The sequence below is a fragment of the Mauremys mutica genome, chromosome 7 (genome assembly GCF_020497125.1).
Source record: "Mauremys mutica isolate MM-2020 ecotype Southern chromosome 7, ASM2049712v1, whole genome shotgun sequence".
Taxonomy (NCBI): Eukaryota; Metazoa; Chordata; order Testudines; family Geoemydidae; genus Mauremys; species Mauremys mutica.
Window position 1 is genome coordinate 21043123 of NC_059078.1, and position 14817 is coordinate 21057939.

The 14817-nt window shown below is 44.2% G+C and overlaps 1 protein-coding gene across 1 annotated transcript in view; it reads right to left on the reverse strand.

Annotated features, from left to right (window-relative positions):
• The window catches only part of TXNRD3 (thioredoxin reductase 3), a 36967-nt gene extending 23627 nt beyond the window's left edge, over positions 1-13340 (reverse strand). The window contains exons 1-2 of the mRNA XM_045024312.1: positions 13090-13340; positions 1231-1291 (exon numbers count right to left, since the gene is read on the reverse strand). Of these exons, the coding sequence (XP_044880247.1) occupies positions 1231-1291; positions 13090-13260 (232 nt within the window). The 5' untranslated portion in view covers positions 13261-13340. The remainder of the gene's footprint in view (positions 1-1230; positions 1292-13089) is intronic.
• Between the last annotated feature and the right edge of the window lie 1477 nt (positions 13341-14817).

Sequence of the window (14817 nt, forward strand, 5' to 3'; positions counted from 1 at the left end):
GAAGCTTCACAAATCTAAACGTGAGACCGTTTGCAGGTGGTGTTTAGAAATTTAAGCCATACGTTGCTTGGACCTGCATATTTGAGAGAGACTACCTCCCTGCCTATGTATATTGCCACAGTCAGTATCAGTGGAGGCATTTCAGCTAACTCAATACAAAACTGCTGGCAGGGTGTTCTTCATTAGGCCCCCCTGGGCTTTGGAACTTGTTCACCCCTTTGGTGGTTTTATGAAACCTAAATATAGTCTAGCCAGTACAGGAGATGTGTGGGATTAATTGTGGAAATATTCAAATGCACTTTAGTTTTATTTAACCCCACTCAGAGACAGTGCCAATAATCTCAGAAGCTGCAAATTAAGCACAGTCTTAATTATTAAAAAGAGCCTTAACACACAATCACTATCCCAAAACAGAAGATGGACTCAGCAAATCCATATGTATATTACAGTTCCCTTTGTCAGACTAGGATCCATTTACTGTGCAGGAACCTCTCTAGTATGGAAAGAATGCTAAACCAAAAAGGGAAACTTCAGTGAAAGTCAGTTAGTACAGTCTTTCAAACTATTCAACACAATGTTATTTTTGGAAGGTTATGAAGTATTAAATTGGTAAACAGTATAAGTAGCAAAATTTTAAGATCAAAATATTATGACCACTGAAGTTTTAAATATATTCTGGATGAGACAGCCATCTTTACAACCAATTAATGCCCAGTAAAACCCCTTACTTTAATTCTTGAGAAAACAGGTAATTTTCACATAAGACTAATGTAACCTCAGAACTCCTAGCTTTAATAAAAGCTGGCACTGGCTACAGCCTGAGCAATGGAATTTAGTCTTTTTTTCCCCCACCAATGACTCAGTGAACTTCACAAAGGTCACTTCTAACTCAAGTAAAATATTAACAATTCATCTGGGAACACAAAAAAAGTAACTTAGGCAAAAGATTGACTTTTCCTGCAAGACAGAACAGTGGGTAATTTCCTGACACCTCCATCAAACTTCTATTTGATTAAACAAATCACATTTTTATTTAAAAAAAAGTGCCTTGTGATATAAGAGTTTAGCATGTATTTTAAATGCCGTTGTAACTTTACACTAAATGAGGCATCATTCAAGACAGAACTAGTGTCTCTGATCAGTACAAGGCAGTTTATAGGAAAAGAGTGGATTAAGTTGGATGAAATATATATCTATGTATCGCAACACGAGCTATCATTTTTAACTTACCAGTTAAATCAAGTTCCAAAGCATAGTAGTCTACTCCCATAGAATGAAAAAGTTCTTTCACCTGTAACAAACCATAGTAGTGTCATTTGATATCTGCTATTGTGAACAAGGGCACTGCATTTTCATAAGTCAAAAGTTTGATATTTAGATGTAGTTTAGGACCAAGATCTGCTATTGAACGTGATTACATAGATAGCGTCTTAAAACAGTTGTAAGTCATTAGATTTCAGAAGCAGCCCCTTTGCTGTCGCATGTGATTCACCACAGGTAGTATATTTACACTACAAACGATGGTATGACTAGTGCAAGTAGGCATGTCTGTCCTAGCTTTAATCTAGCTATTGTGGTTAACAATTGCAGCAAAGCCATGGCAGCCTGCACTTCACCAGGTGTTAGCAACCCAAGTATATATTCACAGTCCCTGGCAAGCTTCCTGAGATGGTTCACCTACAATGAAGTTATGGCTGCACTAGCTAGATTACAGCAATACCTGCACTACAATCACATCTTCATTTTCAGTGTAGAAGTATGTTTAGGTAATCAGCAGGATTCAGACTTTGGTATCCAATCCCATGCTTCTCCTGAAGGAGATGGGAGAACTTAATCTACAAAAAGCTTAGCAGCAGATTGTCTTTTTACCCCCTTATATTGTCAGAAGTAACCAGCCCAAGATATCAAATTGGCTACCTCAAGAAGTAGGTATAGAGGATAGAAAACCCAATGGTCATTTATTTAGTAAACAGATATACACATATGGCCAAAGACTCTTTGGAGATGGGATAGTTTTGTGAGGAAGCCATTAAGTAGCAAAATTAGGTTGAAATCTAAAAAAGTTGTACTTTCACTAGAAAATTACTAGATCCATGGCTGACAACCCACACCAGGATTAGGAACACAAATTTACCATCTCTCTCAATCTTCAGATTTGGAAATGAAGAACAGTGACCCTCAAAATGACAGACACCACATTTTCTTTACTGAACAGTTTTATTTTTAAAAATAGCATGCAAATAGCCTGGAACTTCTTATAATGAAACTAACCACTGATTGTATACCTAAAATCATACTTTATGTAGAAAACTATAGCTGTATACTTTCATAAGTGGCCAGTGCTACTAAACTTGCTTGCAAATGGGAGACATGATGTCAAGCACAAAGATGTGCAGCTCGCAACCAGGAAGACTTGCACTTGCTGAGCACTGAACAGAGACTTTGCAACAGAAAAGCAGGACAATTTTAAATATCAGGGCCAGATGCGGCGTGTCCTGCACAATGCAGGACACTTGAAAGGTATATACCCTACTAGTCTCCCTACCCCGCTGGTCAAGGAATATTTGCTGATTAACCTGACACTAAAAATTATTATAGAGAAATTAAAATAGTTTGAGGAAATAATCAGCATTCCTAATGATCAGTTAAGATAACAGATTGTTTCTTCAGTTTTATAATTGAGAATAGTGGCAGTTTGCATGGTTAAAATAGTGTTAACTAATGTGAGGTACTTACATAATGTTAATGCTACCAAGCAAGATGTTAGACTTTGAAGGGACAACTACTGCAAACAAAATTAGATATTTAAATTTACCAAGTGGAGAGATCAAGTATGGATACAATGTAGCTCCTATTGAGTCATTTAATATATAAAATAAGCAATTTAAAAGCTGATGCTTGTCACTTACTCATACTAAAAAAAGTCTGCCTTTTAGAGAATGCTTTATTGAAATTAATGTACACAGAAATCAACAGGATTATACAAAAATAGACCAAAGATCAAACTAGGTCAGCACCAGAGATTTTTATACAACAAGGTTGTTAACAACCCCAACATAAATGCATAAAAGAGAGCCTGAAGTCTTATCAGGAAATCCAGAGGGAGTCATGCATCTTTTGCAAGAACTTACAACATTCTTCATGAGATCTTATACACAAGTGACTGAGGTATCTCTTATTGGACAAACTTCTGTTGGAAGAGACAAGCTGTGAAGCTCAAAAACTTGCTCCTTTCACCAACAGAAGTCTGTCCAATAAAAGTTATACCTCACCTTCCTAGACTCTCTAAATCCTGGAACCAACACAGCTACAACAACTCTCCAAACAGCATTCTTAATGTCACTGACTGATCATCTTTCAGAGATGAAGACAAGGTACCCATACCAATACTGTAAGCTCTATCAGCTATTTTATATACAATTGCCTTGCCTGCAGCAGGACAGGATAGTGCTGTTCTTGGGTGGCTTAGTCCTTTCTTCACTGCATTCCTGGAAGGTGTTATAGAGTGGTTGCTCTTCCTTCCTGAAGGCACTGTTATTGGGGTTTTATCTCTTTCCTCTTGTTCCAACTTGCACACATGGGATTGTTAGGAAGGTTAGTGAGGAGGCATGGACTACAGTTCTTTCAGTAGGCTGAAGACAACATGCTCTCACCTAATCCTGCCAGTGCTATTGAATGCTTGATCTAGTCTTTGGGACAGATTGGAGCACAGTTGACAGCTATCTGAGTCAAGCTCAAATCCAGATAATATGAAGCTGATGGGTTGGGGATTGCAAAGATAACCCCTACGGACCTTGAGAACCCATTCAGTCATTTATACTAGAATTTCCACGCTGAGACGTATTGCTGGATCCCCAGCTATTATGAGATGACAACAGATTCAGTGATGAGGGACACTTTTTGCATGTGGTTAGGAAGTAGCACACCTGTCTTTTAGGTGAGGAAGCAACTGGTTTTAAGATGAGGATCTTGCTACTATGATCCAGACCTTTATCATCTCCAGATATGATAACTGCAGTGTGCTCTACATGGGTCTTCAACCTAAGTCTGCCCAGAAAACACAAGATGGTACAAAACACAGCAGCCTCCTTCATAATTAATCTCTCACCTGGCTATGATTTCTGGCTTCACTTTCCCCCCCCCCTTTTTTTTTTAATTTTTCTTTTAAAAAGAACTGAAGACTCCTGATTTTGGCCTATAAACTCCTACATGGCTAGGTAGCTACTTATTGAGAGACAGCAAAAATAACAGTATGGAAAAAAAGGAGAGGCAGTTTGGTTTTTTTTGTTTGTTTGTTTTAAAATAGGCATCAGGTTTAATACAAACAAGTGAAGTACTTTTGCCACACTATGGCAAGTTAAACTGTGGAACTCATTGCAATAGGATGTTGATGGCCAAAAGTATAACTGGGTTCAGTGAATAAATGGCTATTAGCCAAGATGGTCAGGGATGCAACCCCACGCCCATGGCAACCCTAAACTTCTGACTGCCAGGAAGGGAAGATGGGGAGAGGCAATTAGGGAGCAGATACCCTTGATTTAAGAAAGAGTGTGAGGTCAGATTTCTCTCTGAGGGGCTCTCAATTGTGTTACACTGGTTCCAAAAGAGCATGAGTATTTGGGCACCCTGAAAGGGCGGTTTATGTATACTTTTGGAAAAGTGAAGCTTGATGGGATTAATATTTATGGGGTAGAGGACTTCAGTCTTTTGGGGGATGCCAGAGAGTTATAACTGCATAGCCTGCTGTTTTACTTTAATTTGTGTTAAAGCAGCCTACAGTAGAGAGACACCTTTTTCATCAAACAAACCTCAGAGTTATGAACACCTCAGGAATGGAAGTTTTTTGTAACTCTGAAATGTTTGCAACTTTGAACAAAATGTTATGGTTGTTCTTTCAAAAGTTTAGAAGTGAACATAGAGTCAATACAGCCTTGAAACTTTACTATGCAGAAGAAAAATGCCTTTTTTTTTTTTTTTTTAAAAAGGAGTAGTTTGCGTTTAACAGTACTGTATTTGCTTTTTTGGGGTGGGGGGGTTCTCTGCTGCTGCCTGATTGAGTACTACCAGTTCCAAATGAGGGATATGGTTGACTGGTCAGTTCATAACTCTGAGGTTCTAATGTAGAACAAACAGTTCAAGTGTGGCAGCAGCATAAGGTACCACTGAACTGCTATACTGCTAAAGTATAGCAAGAACAAGAGTTTTAGAGTAATTACACTGGAGAAAGGAGAGTACATTTGTCCTTTAAGGCTTTCTAACCTTGCCATCTTTATTCTCAGCCATAGAGTACTTTCCCTTCAAGATCTAACTCAACTGTATAGAAAGAAGACATTTGCAGTCTGTATATTGATTTGTAGCATACAAATATGCATCACACTTTAATTTAATGGGTGCATTTGTACACAGACAAGAAATCCCTTAGGCCACTAGCTATCACCGTCAGTCCCCAAATAAAACCTCTCCAGTGCATCAAGGATCTATAATCTATCCCTCACTCTCACAGATCTTGGGAGACAGACCTGTCCTCGCTTACAGACACCCCCCCCCCCCCCCCCCCCCCCGCCCAATAGCTCAGTGGTTTGAGCATTGGCCTGCTAAACCCAGGGTTGTGAGTTCAATCCTTGAGGGGGCCACTTAGGAATCTGCGTGTAGTGAGGCGGCCTGGCTCCCGACGGCCCCTGAGAGGGAGGAACCGGAACAGCCACCTCAGTGGGCGGAGCCACTGCCACCTGTTCCCGCCCCCCGGAAGTCAAGGGGCGGGACAGGAAGTATAAAAGCCCGGCCTCAGCACTCAGTTGGAGCCCAGCAGCCGGAGAGGACAGACGCTCCTGATCGGGCTCCTGCTGGACCGAGCCTGCCCCGAGCCAGGTACCCGGACGTGGATGGACCAAGCCTCCCTCGAGCCAGGTATCCTGACGCGGACCGACCGAGCCTCCCTCGAGCCAGGTACCCCGAGGTGGACTGGCCGAGCCTGCCCCGAGCCCGGTACCCCGAGGAGCGGCCCGAGCGGCCCCCTGACCCGAGTCTGGAGGAGCAGCCCGACCTAGACCGCCTTCACCACGCCGAGGAACCCATGGTGTGGGACCCCGCTGCCGAGCCCAGCGACGAGCAGGTACCCAAGGAGGGGGAGATGGAGTGCAGCCCGGGGGTAGCCGAACCCTGTCCGGCTGAGGGCACGGACGTGCCCATGTCAGTGTGTTGCGGCCAGGATCCCCACTGACTGTAGCGGATCCACGCCGCTGTTAGGGCCCCGGGCTGGGACACAGTGGAGTGGGTGGGCCTGTGTCCCCCCTGCCACCCCACTCACGGGTGGCAGACTCCCCCTCCTGCCAGCACTCAGGCAGAGAAGCTGGCACTTACCTGAGCTTCCTGAGGCTGATGCCCTGCCCTGCCCCAGAGGGCCAGGGCTTATTGAACTGCTGTTGCCCTGCCCTGCCCTGCTCCAGAGGGCCAGGGCTTATTGAACTGCTGTTGCCCTGCCCTGCTCCAGAGGGCCAGGGCTTATTGAACTGCTGTTGCCCTGCCCTGCTCCAGAGGGCCAGGGCTTATTGAACTGTTGTTGCCCTGCCCTGCCCCAGAGGGCCAGGGCTTATCGAACTGCTGTTTTGCTGCCCGCCCTGACTGAGGGCTTGGGCTTAAACTAGTGACTTTGTGTGCTCAGCCCCTGCTGTGAGGAACTGAGCCTAGAACTGCTGTGTTTGGTGCCCCGCCCTGAGCTAGGGCTTGGGCTTCTTGACTTGATTACTGCTCAGCTCCTGCTTTAAGGACCTGAGCCCTGAACTATTATTACTGCTCAGCCCCTGCCTGAGGGTCTGAGCCCTGCCTCTTGTGTGCTGCCCCGCCCTGAGCTAGGGCTTGGGGCTTACAGACTTAGACTGCTGCTCAGCCCTGCCTGAGGGTCTGAGCCCTGCCTCTTGTGTGCTGCCCCGCCCTGAGCTAGGGCTTGGGCTTACTGACTTAGACTGCTGCTCAGCCCTGCCTGAGGGTCTGAGCCCTGCCTCTTGTGTGCTGCCCCGCCCTGAGCTAGGGCTTGGGGGCTTACTGACTTTGCCATTGCTCAGCTCCGGCTGCCAGGACCGGAGCTTAGAACTGGTTCGCTGCCCCGCCCTGACAGAGGGCTGGGACTCACTGCACTAACCGTGTGCCTTCTGTTCAGCCCCTGCTTGAGAGGCCGAACCCCCAAGACCTTCAGAACCCAGAGACTGATTTGAGCCGTGTAGTAAGGCGGCCTGGCTCCCGACGGCCCCTGAGAGGGCACGGCCCCAACCTCGGACTATTACACGGGGGCAAAAATTGGTCCTGCTAGTGAGGGCAGGGGGCTGGACTCGATGACCTTTCAAGGTCCCTTCCAGTTCTAGGAGATTGGTATATCTCCAATTATTATTAAAACCTGAAGCAAATACTCACGAGCAATCACATGCCACAGAACACACACACTAACCCAGGACCCTATCCTTGCAACAAAGCCTGATGCCAACTCTGTCCACATATCTATTCAAGTGACACCATCATAAGACCTAATCAGATCAGGGGCTCATTCACCTGCACATCTACCAATGCGGTATATGCCATCATGTGCCAGCAATGCCCCTCTGCCATGTACATTGGCCAAACCGGACAGTCTCTACACAAAAGCATAAATGGACACAAATCTGAAATCAGGAATCATAACATTCAAAAACCAGTAGGAGAACACTTCAACTTCTCTGGCCACTCAGTAACACATTTAAAGGTGGCAATTTTGCAACAGAAAAGCTTCAAAAACAGACTCCAATGAGAAATTGCTGAACTTGAATTAAAATTCAAACTAGATACTATCAATTTAGGCTTAAATAGAGACTGGGAATGGCTGAGCCATTACAAACATTAAATCTATTTTCCCAGATTAAGTATCCTCACACCTTCTTGTCAAACTGTCTTAAATGGGCTATTTTGATTATCACTACAAAAGTCCCCCCCCCCCCCGCTGACAATAGCTCATCTTAATTAATTAGCCTCTTAGAGGAACTCCCGCCTTTTCATGTTCTCTCTCTAACAAATGTGTGTGTTTACACACACACTATATGTTCAATGCTATGCATCCGATGAAGTGGGCTGTAGCCCATGAAAGCTTATGCTCAAATAAATTTGTTAGGCCTGGTCTACACTAAGGGGGGGGGGTGTCGTCGAACTAAGGTACGCGACTTCAGCTACGCGAATAGCGTAGCTGAAGTCGAAGTACCTTAGTTCGGGCTACTCACCCGTCCAGATGCCGCAGGAACGAAGTCCGCGGCTCCCCCGTCGACTCTGCCACTGCCACTCGCTCCGGTGGAGTTCCGGAGTCGACAGGAGCGCGTCCGGAGTTCGAACTATCGCGTCTACATTAGACACGATAGTTCGAACGCCGAGAAGTCGAACGCCGCCCGTTGACCCGGCAGGTAAGTGTAGACCTACCCTTAGTCTCTAAGGTGCCAGGAGTACTCCTGTTCTTTTTGTGGATACAGACTAACACACCTTCTACTCTGAAACAATTCTTACAAAGGAAACTAACAGCTAGAGGACAAACATTATTAGTGAGTTACCTAACACTAAGTTTCCTGTGGAAAGTAACTTGGTACAAAGGCACTATGGTATGACAATGCACTTTTAAAAACTTTTCCTGGCAGCATATGCTCTCATTACTTCAACCTGTTTAGCTACTTTAAACCCCACAAGGTGGAGTTAGGTTAGCTAATAAGCAGTGTCCCAGGTCTGCTGTTTCATAAGTCAATTAGCATTTTGTAACAATCTAAATTGAACTGGCCTGACATATCATTATGCATTTTTATGGATGCATAATATACTAGCTAAGGGCATATCATAAGACTAGTATAATCAGCAGTCATGTGAACTTGTGGTTATTTTGTGTATGAAGTTGCTTTTACATGTCAGTGTAGAGACTGCTAGCATTTATAAGTTTTTCCATCTCATCCAGTATCTATTTCTCCATGGTGGCAAGAATTTAAAATACATGCAAGTTATTCCTGACTGTCAGTAACTGCAAGAAAGTCAAATTCTGACAACTCCATTCATGCACTGTACCACCTTCCTTCTCATCTTACCATTAAGGACTTTCCCCTGCAATGGGTCATGGTTTCTTATTCCTGCTATCATCTAATCTCCTGTTATCTCTTTGGCTTTTAGAAGATGCATTTTCTTGACCTCATTTGTTCTCTTTCAACATACTCTCTCCATCCTCTGCCTCCCTCTTCCCCTTCTTCCTCTGCCCAAGAGGAACACACATTAGAGACCCTTATTCCATTAAATAATTTCCTCAAGCATCTTTCCTTGCTCCAGATTTACCACCTATCCCTTAATCCAGCTCCATTCATGTTCCTTCTTCTCTTCCCCCACTAAGATAAGAGTCAACATTGCTCCCCAGTCTACCTGCAGCAATACTTGCTCTCTCTCCTTCTGGGACAGTAAATATAGCACTCCCAAGAGCTGGCTGTTTCCATGGAGCCAAAAGCCCTACCTACAAGAGAAGCTCTGCCTCAGCAGCACAGGAACAAACACTAATCAGCAACAGAGTTCTAGACTGACTCAACACAAATTTGTAGTAGGGCTGTCAAGCAAGTAAAAAAATTAATCACTATTAGTTGTGCACTTAGTTGTGCTGTTAATAATAGAATACCATTTAAATAGGTTTGGATTTTTTCTACATTTTCAAATACATTGATTTCTATTACAACAACAACAACATTTGCACTGTAAAAACCAAGAGATAGTATTTTTTCAATTCACCTCACACAAGTACTGTAGTGCAATCTCTCTATAATGAAAGTTGAATTATGTACAAAAAAAATAACTGCACTCAAAAACAACAATGCAAAACTTTAGAGCCTACAAGTCCACTCAGTCTTACTTCTTGATTAGCCAGTCAAGTTTGTTTTCAGAGGACATGCATCCACACTGATGACAAGTTCTGCTCGAGAACAAATCCAAAGCAGTGCAGACCAATGTTCATTTTCATCATCTGAGTCATATGCCACCAGCAGAAGCTTGATTTTCTTTTTTTTGGTGGTTTGGGCTCTGTAGTTTTTGCATCAGAGTGTTGCTCTTTTAAGACTTCTGAAAGCATGCTCCACACCTTGTTCCACTCGGATTTTGGAAGGCACTTCAGATTCTTAAACCTTGGGTCAAGTGCTGTTGCTATCTTTAGAAATCTCACATTGGAACCTTTTGTGTTTTGTCAAATCTGCAGTAAAAGTGTTCTTAAAAAGAAGAAGAACATGTGCTGGGTCATCATCCGAGACTGCTATAACATGAAATATGACAGAACATGGGTAAAACAGAGCAGGAGACAGTCACACATTTAATTAACACTTTTTTTTTTAAATAATCAGCAGCCTGGAAGCATGTCCTCTGGAATGGTGGCCAAAACATGAAGGGGCATATGAATGTAAATACCTTGCAATCCCAGCTAAAAAAGTGCCATGCAAATGCCTGTTCTCACTTTCAGGTGACACTGTAAGTAATAAGTGGGCAGCATTATCTCCTGCAAATGTAAACAAACTTGTCTGAGCGATTGGCTGAGCAAGAAGTAGGACTGAGTGGACATGTAGGCTCTAAAGTTTTATGTTTTGCTTTTGAGTGCAGATATGTAACAAAAAAAAATCTACATTTGTAAATTGCACTTTCATGATAAAGAGTACTTATATGAGGTGAATTGAAAAAATACTATTCCTTTGCTTATTTTTACAGTACAAATATTTAATCAAAATATATAAAGTGAGCACTGTACACTTAGTATTCTGTGTTGTAATTGAAATCCATATATTGGAAAATGCAGAAAAACTCCCAAAAATATGTAATAAATTTCAATTGGTATTCTATTGTTTAACAGTGTGACTAAAACTGATTAATCACGATTAATATTGTTAATCACACAAGTTAAATGTGATTAACTCAGCCCTGATTTGTAACCATTTCCCCTCAACTGGAATAGCTCGTGCAGCACAAGCAACGGGTGAAGTGGCAAGGTAGAAAAGAGTCTTAAAAAACAAACAAACCACCCATGACAACACCATCTAACTGGACTCCAATACATTGCAAAAAAGGCTGCCAACACTTTACAACTAGCATTGCAACTGTTGACAGACCAAAAAGAACTGCTAAGTAGTAGACAAAGCGAGGCAGATGACCACCAACTGTTGGATTCCTCTCTTGGGGTATGTCTAAACTACCCACCAAATCGGTGGGTAGTGATCGATCAGGAGTTGATTTATCACCTCTAGTGCAGATGCAATAAATCGATCCCTGATCGCTCTGTCATTGACTCCTGTACTTCACCACAGTGAGAGGCAGAAGCAGAGTCGACGGGGGAGCGAAGGCAGTCGACCCCGAGCCGTGAGGTAAGTCAACCTAAGATGCATTGACTTCAGCTGTGCTATTCTCACAGCTGAAGTTGCATATCTTAGGTCAATCCTCCCCAGTGTAGACCAGGCCCTTAGTGGGTATTTCCAATACACTCTCACCAAGAAAAAGAATCTTCTCTAGAACAACTTTGCTATATACAGTGTGTGTGTGTGTGTGGGTATATAGATATATATATTTAAAATATAAAGAGATTTCATCTACCACCCTATCATCACTTCACTTGCTCAAAATTCTGTAAATAGACTATTAGAAAGATTTTTGAAAGTCTAAATAAAGCTTACCAACAGATGATAGTATTTTCAGGACTCAAGATGATGTTTTTATCTGAAGTACCTACTACATTTCTGACATGTTTCCTTGGACCTGAATTATGGTCTAAATGTAATTTTATGTCAACTAGAACAAAAACCATGATCATTGGGATTCTTTCTACAGTAATATTACAAGACTCTATTGTATCACACTGTTTACACACACGGAGATCCAAGTGCGGAGTATGAAGCCACAGGGATGATTACCAAGAAAACAATTTCAATGTAAAATTCAGTTAGAAAAATGCTACTAGAAGTTACAGCCTAATATTCTAACTTCCTCCATAGCTCCATCACCACATAAGATTTTCAAGTTTTAAAAATGTTTCACTTTTAAGTGTCAATTCAAAAAGTATTTGAGAATCAATCAAGATGTGCATAAATCTGCACCAAGTTTCTGCAGTTAGAATTTGACAGGCAATTGTTTACAATGCATAGGGAAGGCCTTGCAGGTTTGTTGTTTTCTTAAGCTGCTTTGGTTATGCAGTTCAAGCTTAGCTTTGTCAGCTAGCTAAGCAGACCAGACCTAGAAAGACATAGGTAAGTATTACCATAATAAAAATCCTTTTCTGACCCCTGCAATGCTCAGCAACCTTTTTGTTTATCATAACACTGAGGACATTGACACAATACAGAATTACCATTCAACAACATAAAAGCAAGTCAGTGATAAATCAGCCTTTCCAACAGCTCAGAGGCGATAGGAAGTTCAAGCTCGGTGCCAGAGGTGAGAGTTTAGCTTCACCCAGATTGGTTACTAAAGAGATGCCCTCTGCTTGCAAATTTGAGGAACACAACCAAAAAAAAAAAAAAGGAAGAAAAAAAAACAAGCCCACAAACAACCCACGAATCTGACGACCTTGAATAGTGGCTTTAAGATTGGCGTCATACACGAACTAGTGCACTGGGTGGCACTTGCGTTAGCTGAGCCCCAGTGGGCGGAAGTGAGCAAGAAGCGCGAGCTCCCGTTCGGCCGTTGGCGGGACGCCGGTTCTGGCTGGCGCCAGGTCAGCGCTCTGGAGAGAGGCTGGTTGACTGGCAGCCTGTGACGGGCACCTGCCCTCAGAGAGGGACAGACAGCTGCCCCCACCCTCCCGGCCACACGCAGGGGAAGGCGTGGGGAGCTCAGCGCAAACCCTCAGCCCCAGCCCGCTGCACCGGGCCTGGAGCCCGCCTCAGGTCACACTGAGGGAGCCCGCCCGCCCGCGCCAGGACTGGTGGTTAGGGCCCATCCCGGGCCCGAGCGGCAGAGAGCGACCCCCTCAGGGGCAGCTATCGGCGGGAGGCCTCTTGCCGCGGCTCGCGTGCGCGGGCTGGGCGGCAAGGCCCGCCCCAGGCGCCCCCCCCCCCCCGGGCCGGGCCGTACCGTACCGTACCGTACCTTGTTGCAATAGGGGCAGTAGCTCTTGCTGAAGATCGCGACCCGGTGGGCGCCGATCAGAGTCCGGACGCGGAGCCGCAGCGCATCCCAGTCCGGCAGCTGGACCTGGCCCGGGGGCGGCATGGCAAGAGGAGGGCGACTGAGAGGCAGCGGCGCGCGCTCTCCTCGCATCAGGCGACACGCGCAGAAACCGGTGCTTAATTGCCCCTTAGCCCCGCCTCTTTCCTTCCGGAGAGGGCGGGGTGGGGGAGGGAGGAAGAAGGAGGCTGGACGAGTCTACTCGGGATGAGGCCGGGGTGGGAGCCTAGGAGGGAGAGTCCGACATCAGCTCCGCCTCTCCCGCTAGAAAAACTTGGGACGGCCCAAGAAGGGAGAGCATGCGCAGAAGGCTTCTCTAGTTGTTTGGGTGGTGCCGTCTCCTGGAAATATTGTAGCTTCCATCCTTGGGGCTGGTGAGTTCCAATCCCAGCTCTGCGAAGGGAATGGGCTCTAGTGGTTTGAACCAGAGAGGAAGGACCCCTTGGGCGCTTTTCCTGTCTGTCAAGTATCAGAGGAGTAGCCGTTAGTCTGGTTCTGTAGAAGCAGCAAAGAATCCTGTGGCACCTTATAGACTAACAGACGTTTTGCAGCATGAGCTTTCGTGGGTGAATACCCACTTCTTCGGATGCAAGTATTCACCCACGAAAGCTCATGCTGCAAAACGTCTGTTAGTCTATAAGGTGCCACAGGATTCTTTGCTGCTTTTCCTGTCTGTGACACTTACTCCTGGTGCAAACTCATCACTTCTGTGTTCCTCTAGCTTCCCATCTGTAAAATAGGAATAATGGGGTTTTGGTTAAAAAAAAAAGGAGCTACATAAAAAAGAATAATGAACAATAAGGGGTAAATGTTCAGGTGACTGGGCCTTTGCTTCTTAGGCACCATTTGAAGCTGCCTACTCTCCACCCAGGGAAGTGGCTACATATTTAACACCCACACCATTTCTGCTTTTTTTCTTTTCTTTTTAGCAACCAACTGCAAAATTATCTCATTGCTGTTACAGATTGCCAAGCTGCAACTTTACCCCTAGATACCTAGCTACAGATAATGTCTAAAAGACCCTATAAATAGTGAGCTGTAAAGATACCTCGCTTATGAATCCCACAGAGTGAGAAAATTGGGAGAAGCTGCCATCTACAGGACAGATTCTAACAGCGCAGTCTTTGTGTGTGGTCGCTGTGATTCATTAAAAAGATTGGGCCTGAGGGAGAGTGAAAGTAATGGGAAATGGACAAATCCTGCATATGGATTGAAGAAAACAGCTTGTATACAAGTAGGGTGACCAGATATAAAGAGTGAAAAATCGGGATGGGGGTGGAGGGTAATAGGTGCCTATATAAGAAAAATTCCCAAATATCAGGACTGTCCCTATACAATCGGGACATCTGGTCACCCTATATACAAGATGTGTGTTTCAAAGTCCCTTACATAAAAAACATATTAAAACAGCCAAATCCTGTAAAAACACTCTTGTGCTCAGGCAAAAGTTGTGAAATCATTTTTTAAGTTGTTACATAATGGATAGGGAGTCTGATAGAACAAGCTGAAGGCTTGGAGCCAGGAACTCTATTACTCTGTGGTATTAGTCAAGTTGCTTAAAGATGACCCATAGAGGGGGGAAATGGGTTTATTTAGGATGTGTAAAGAAGGCCTGAAAGGTTTTTTGGGAAAACAAGTTTTTGGTCCCCT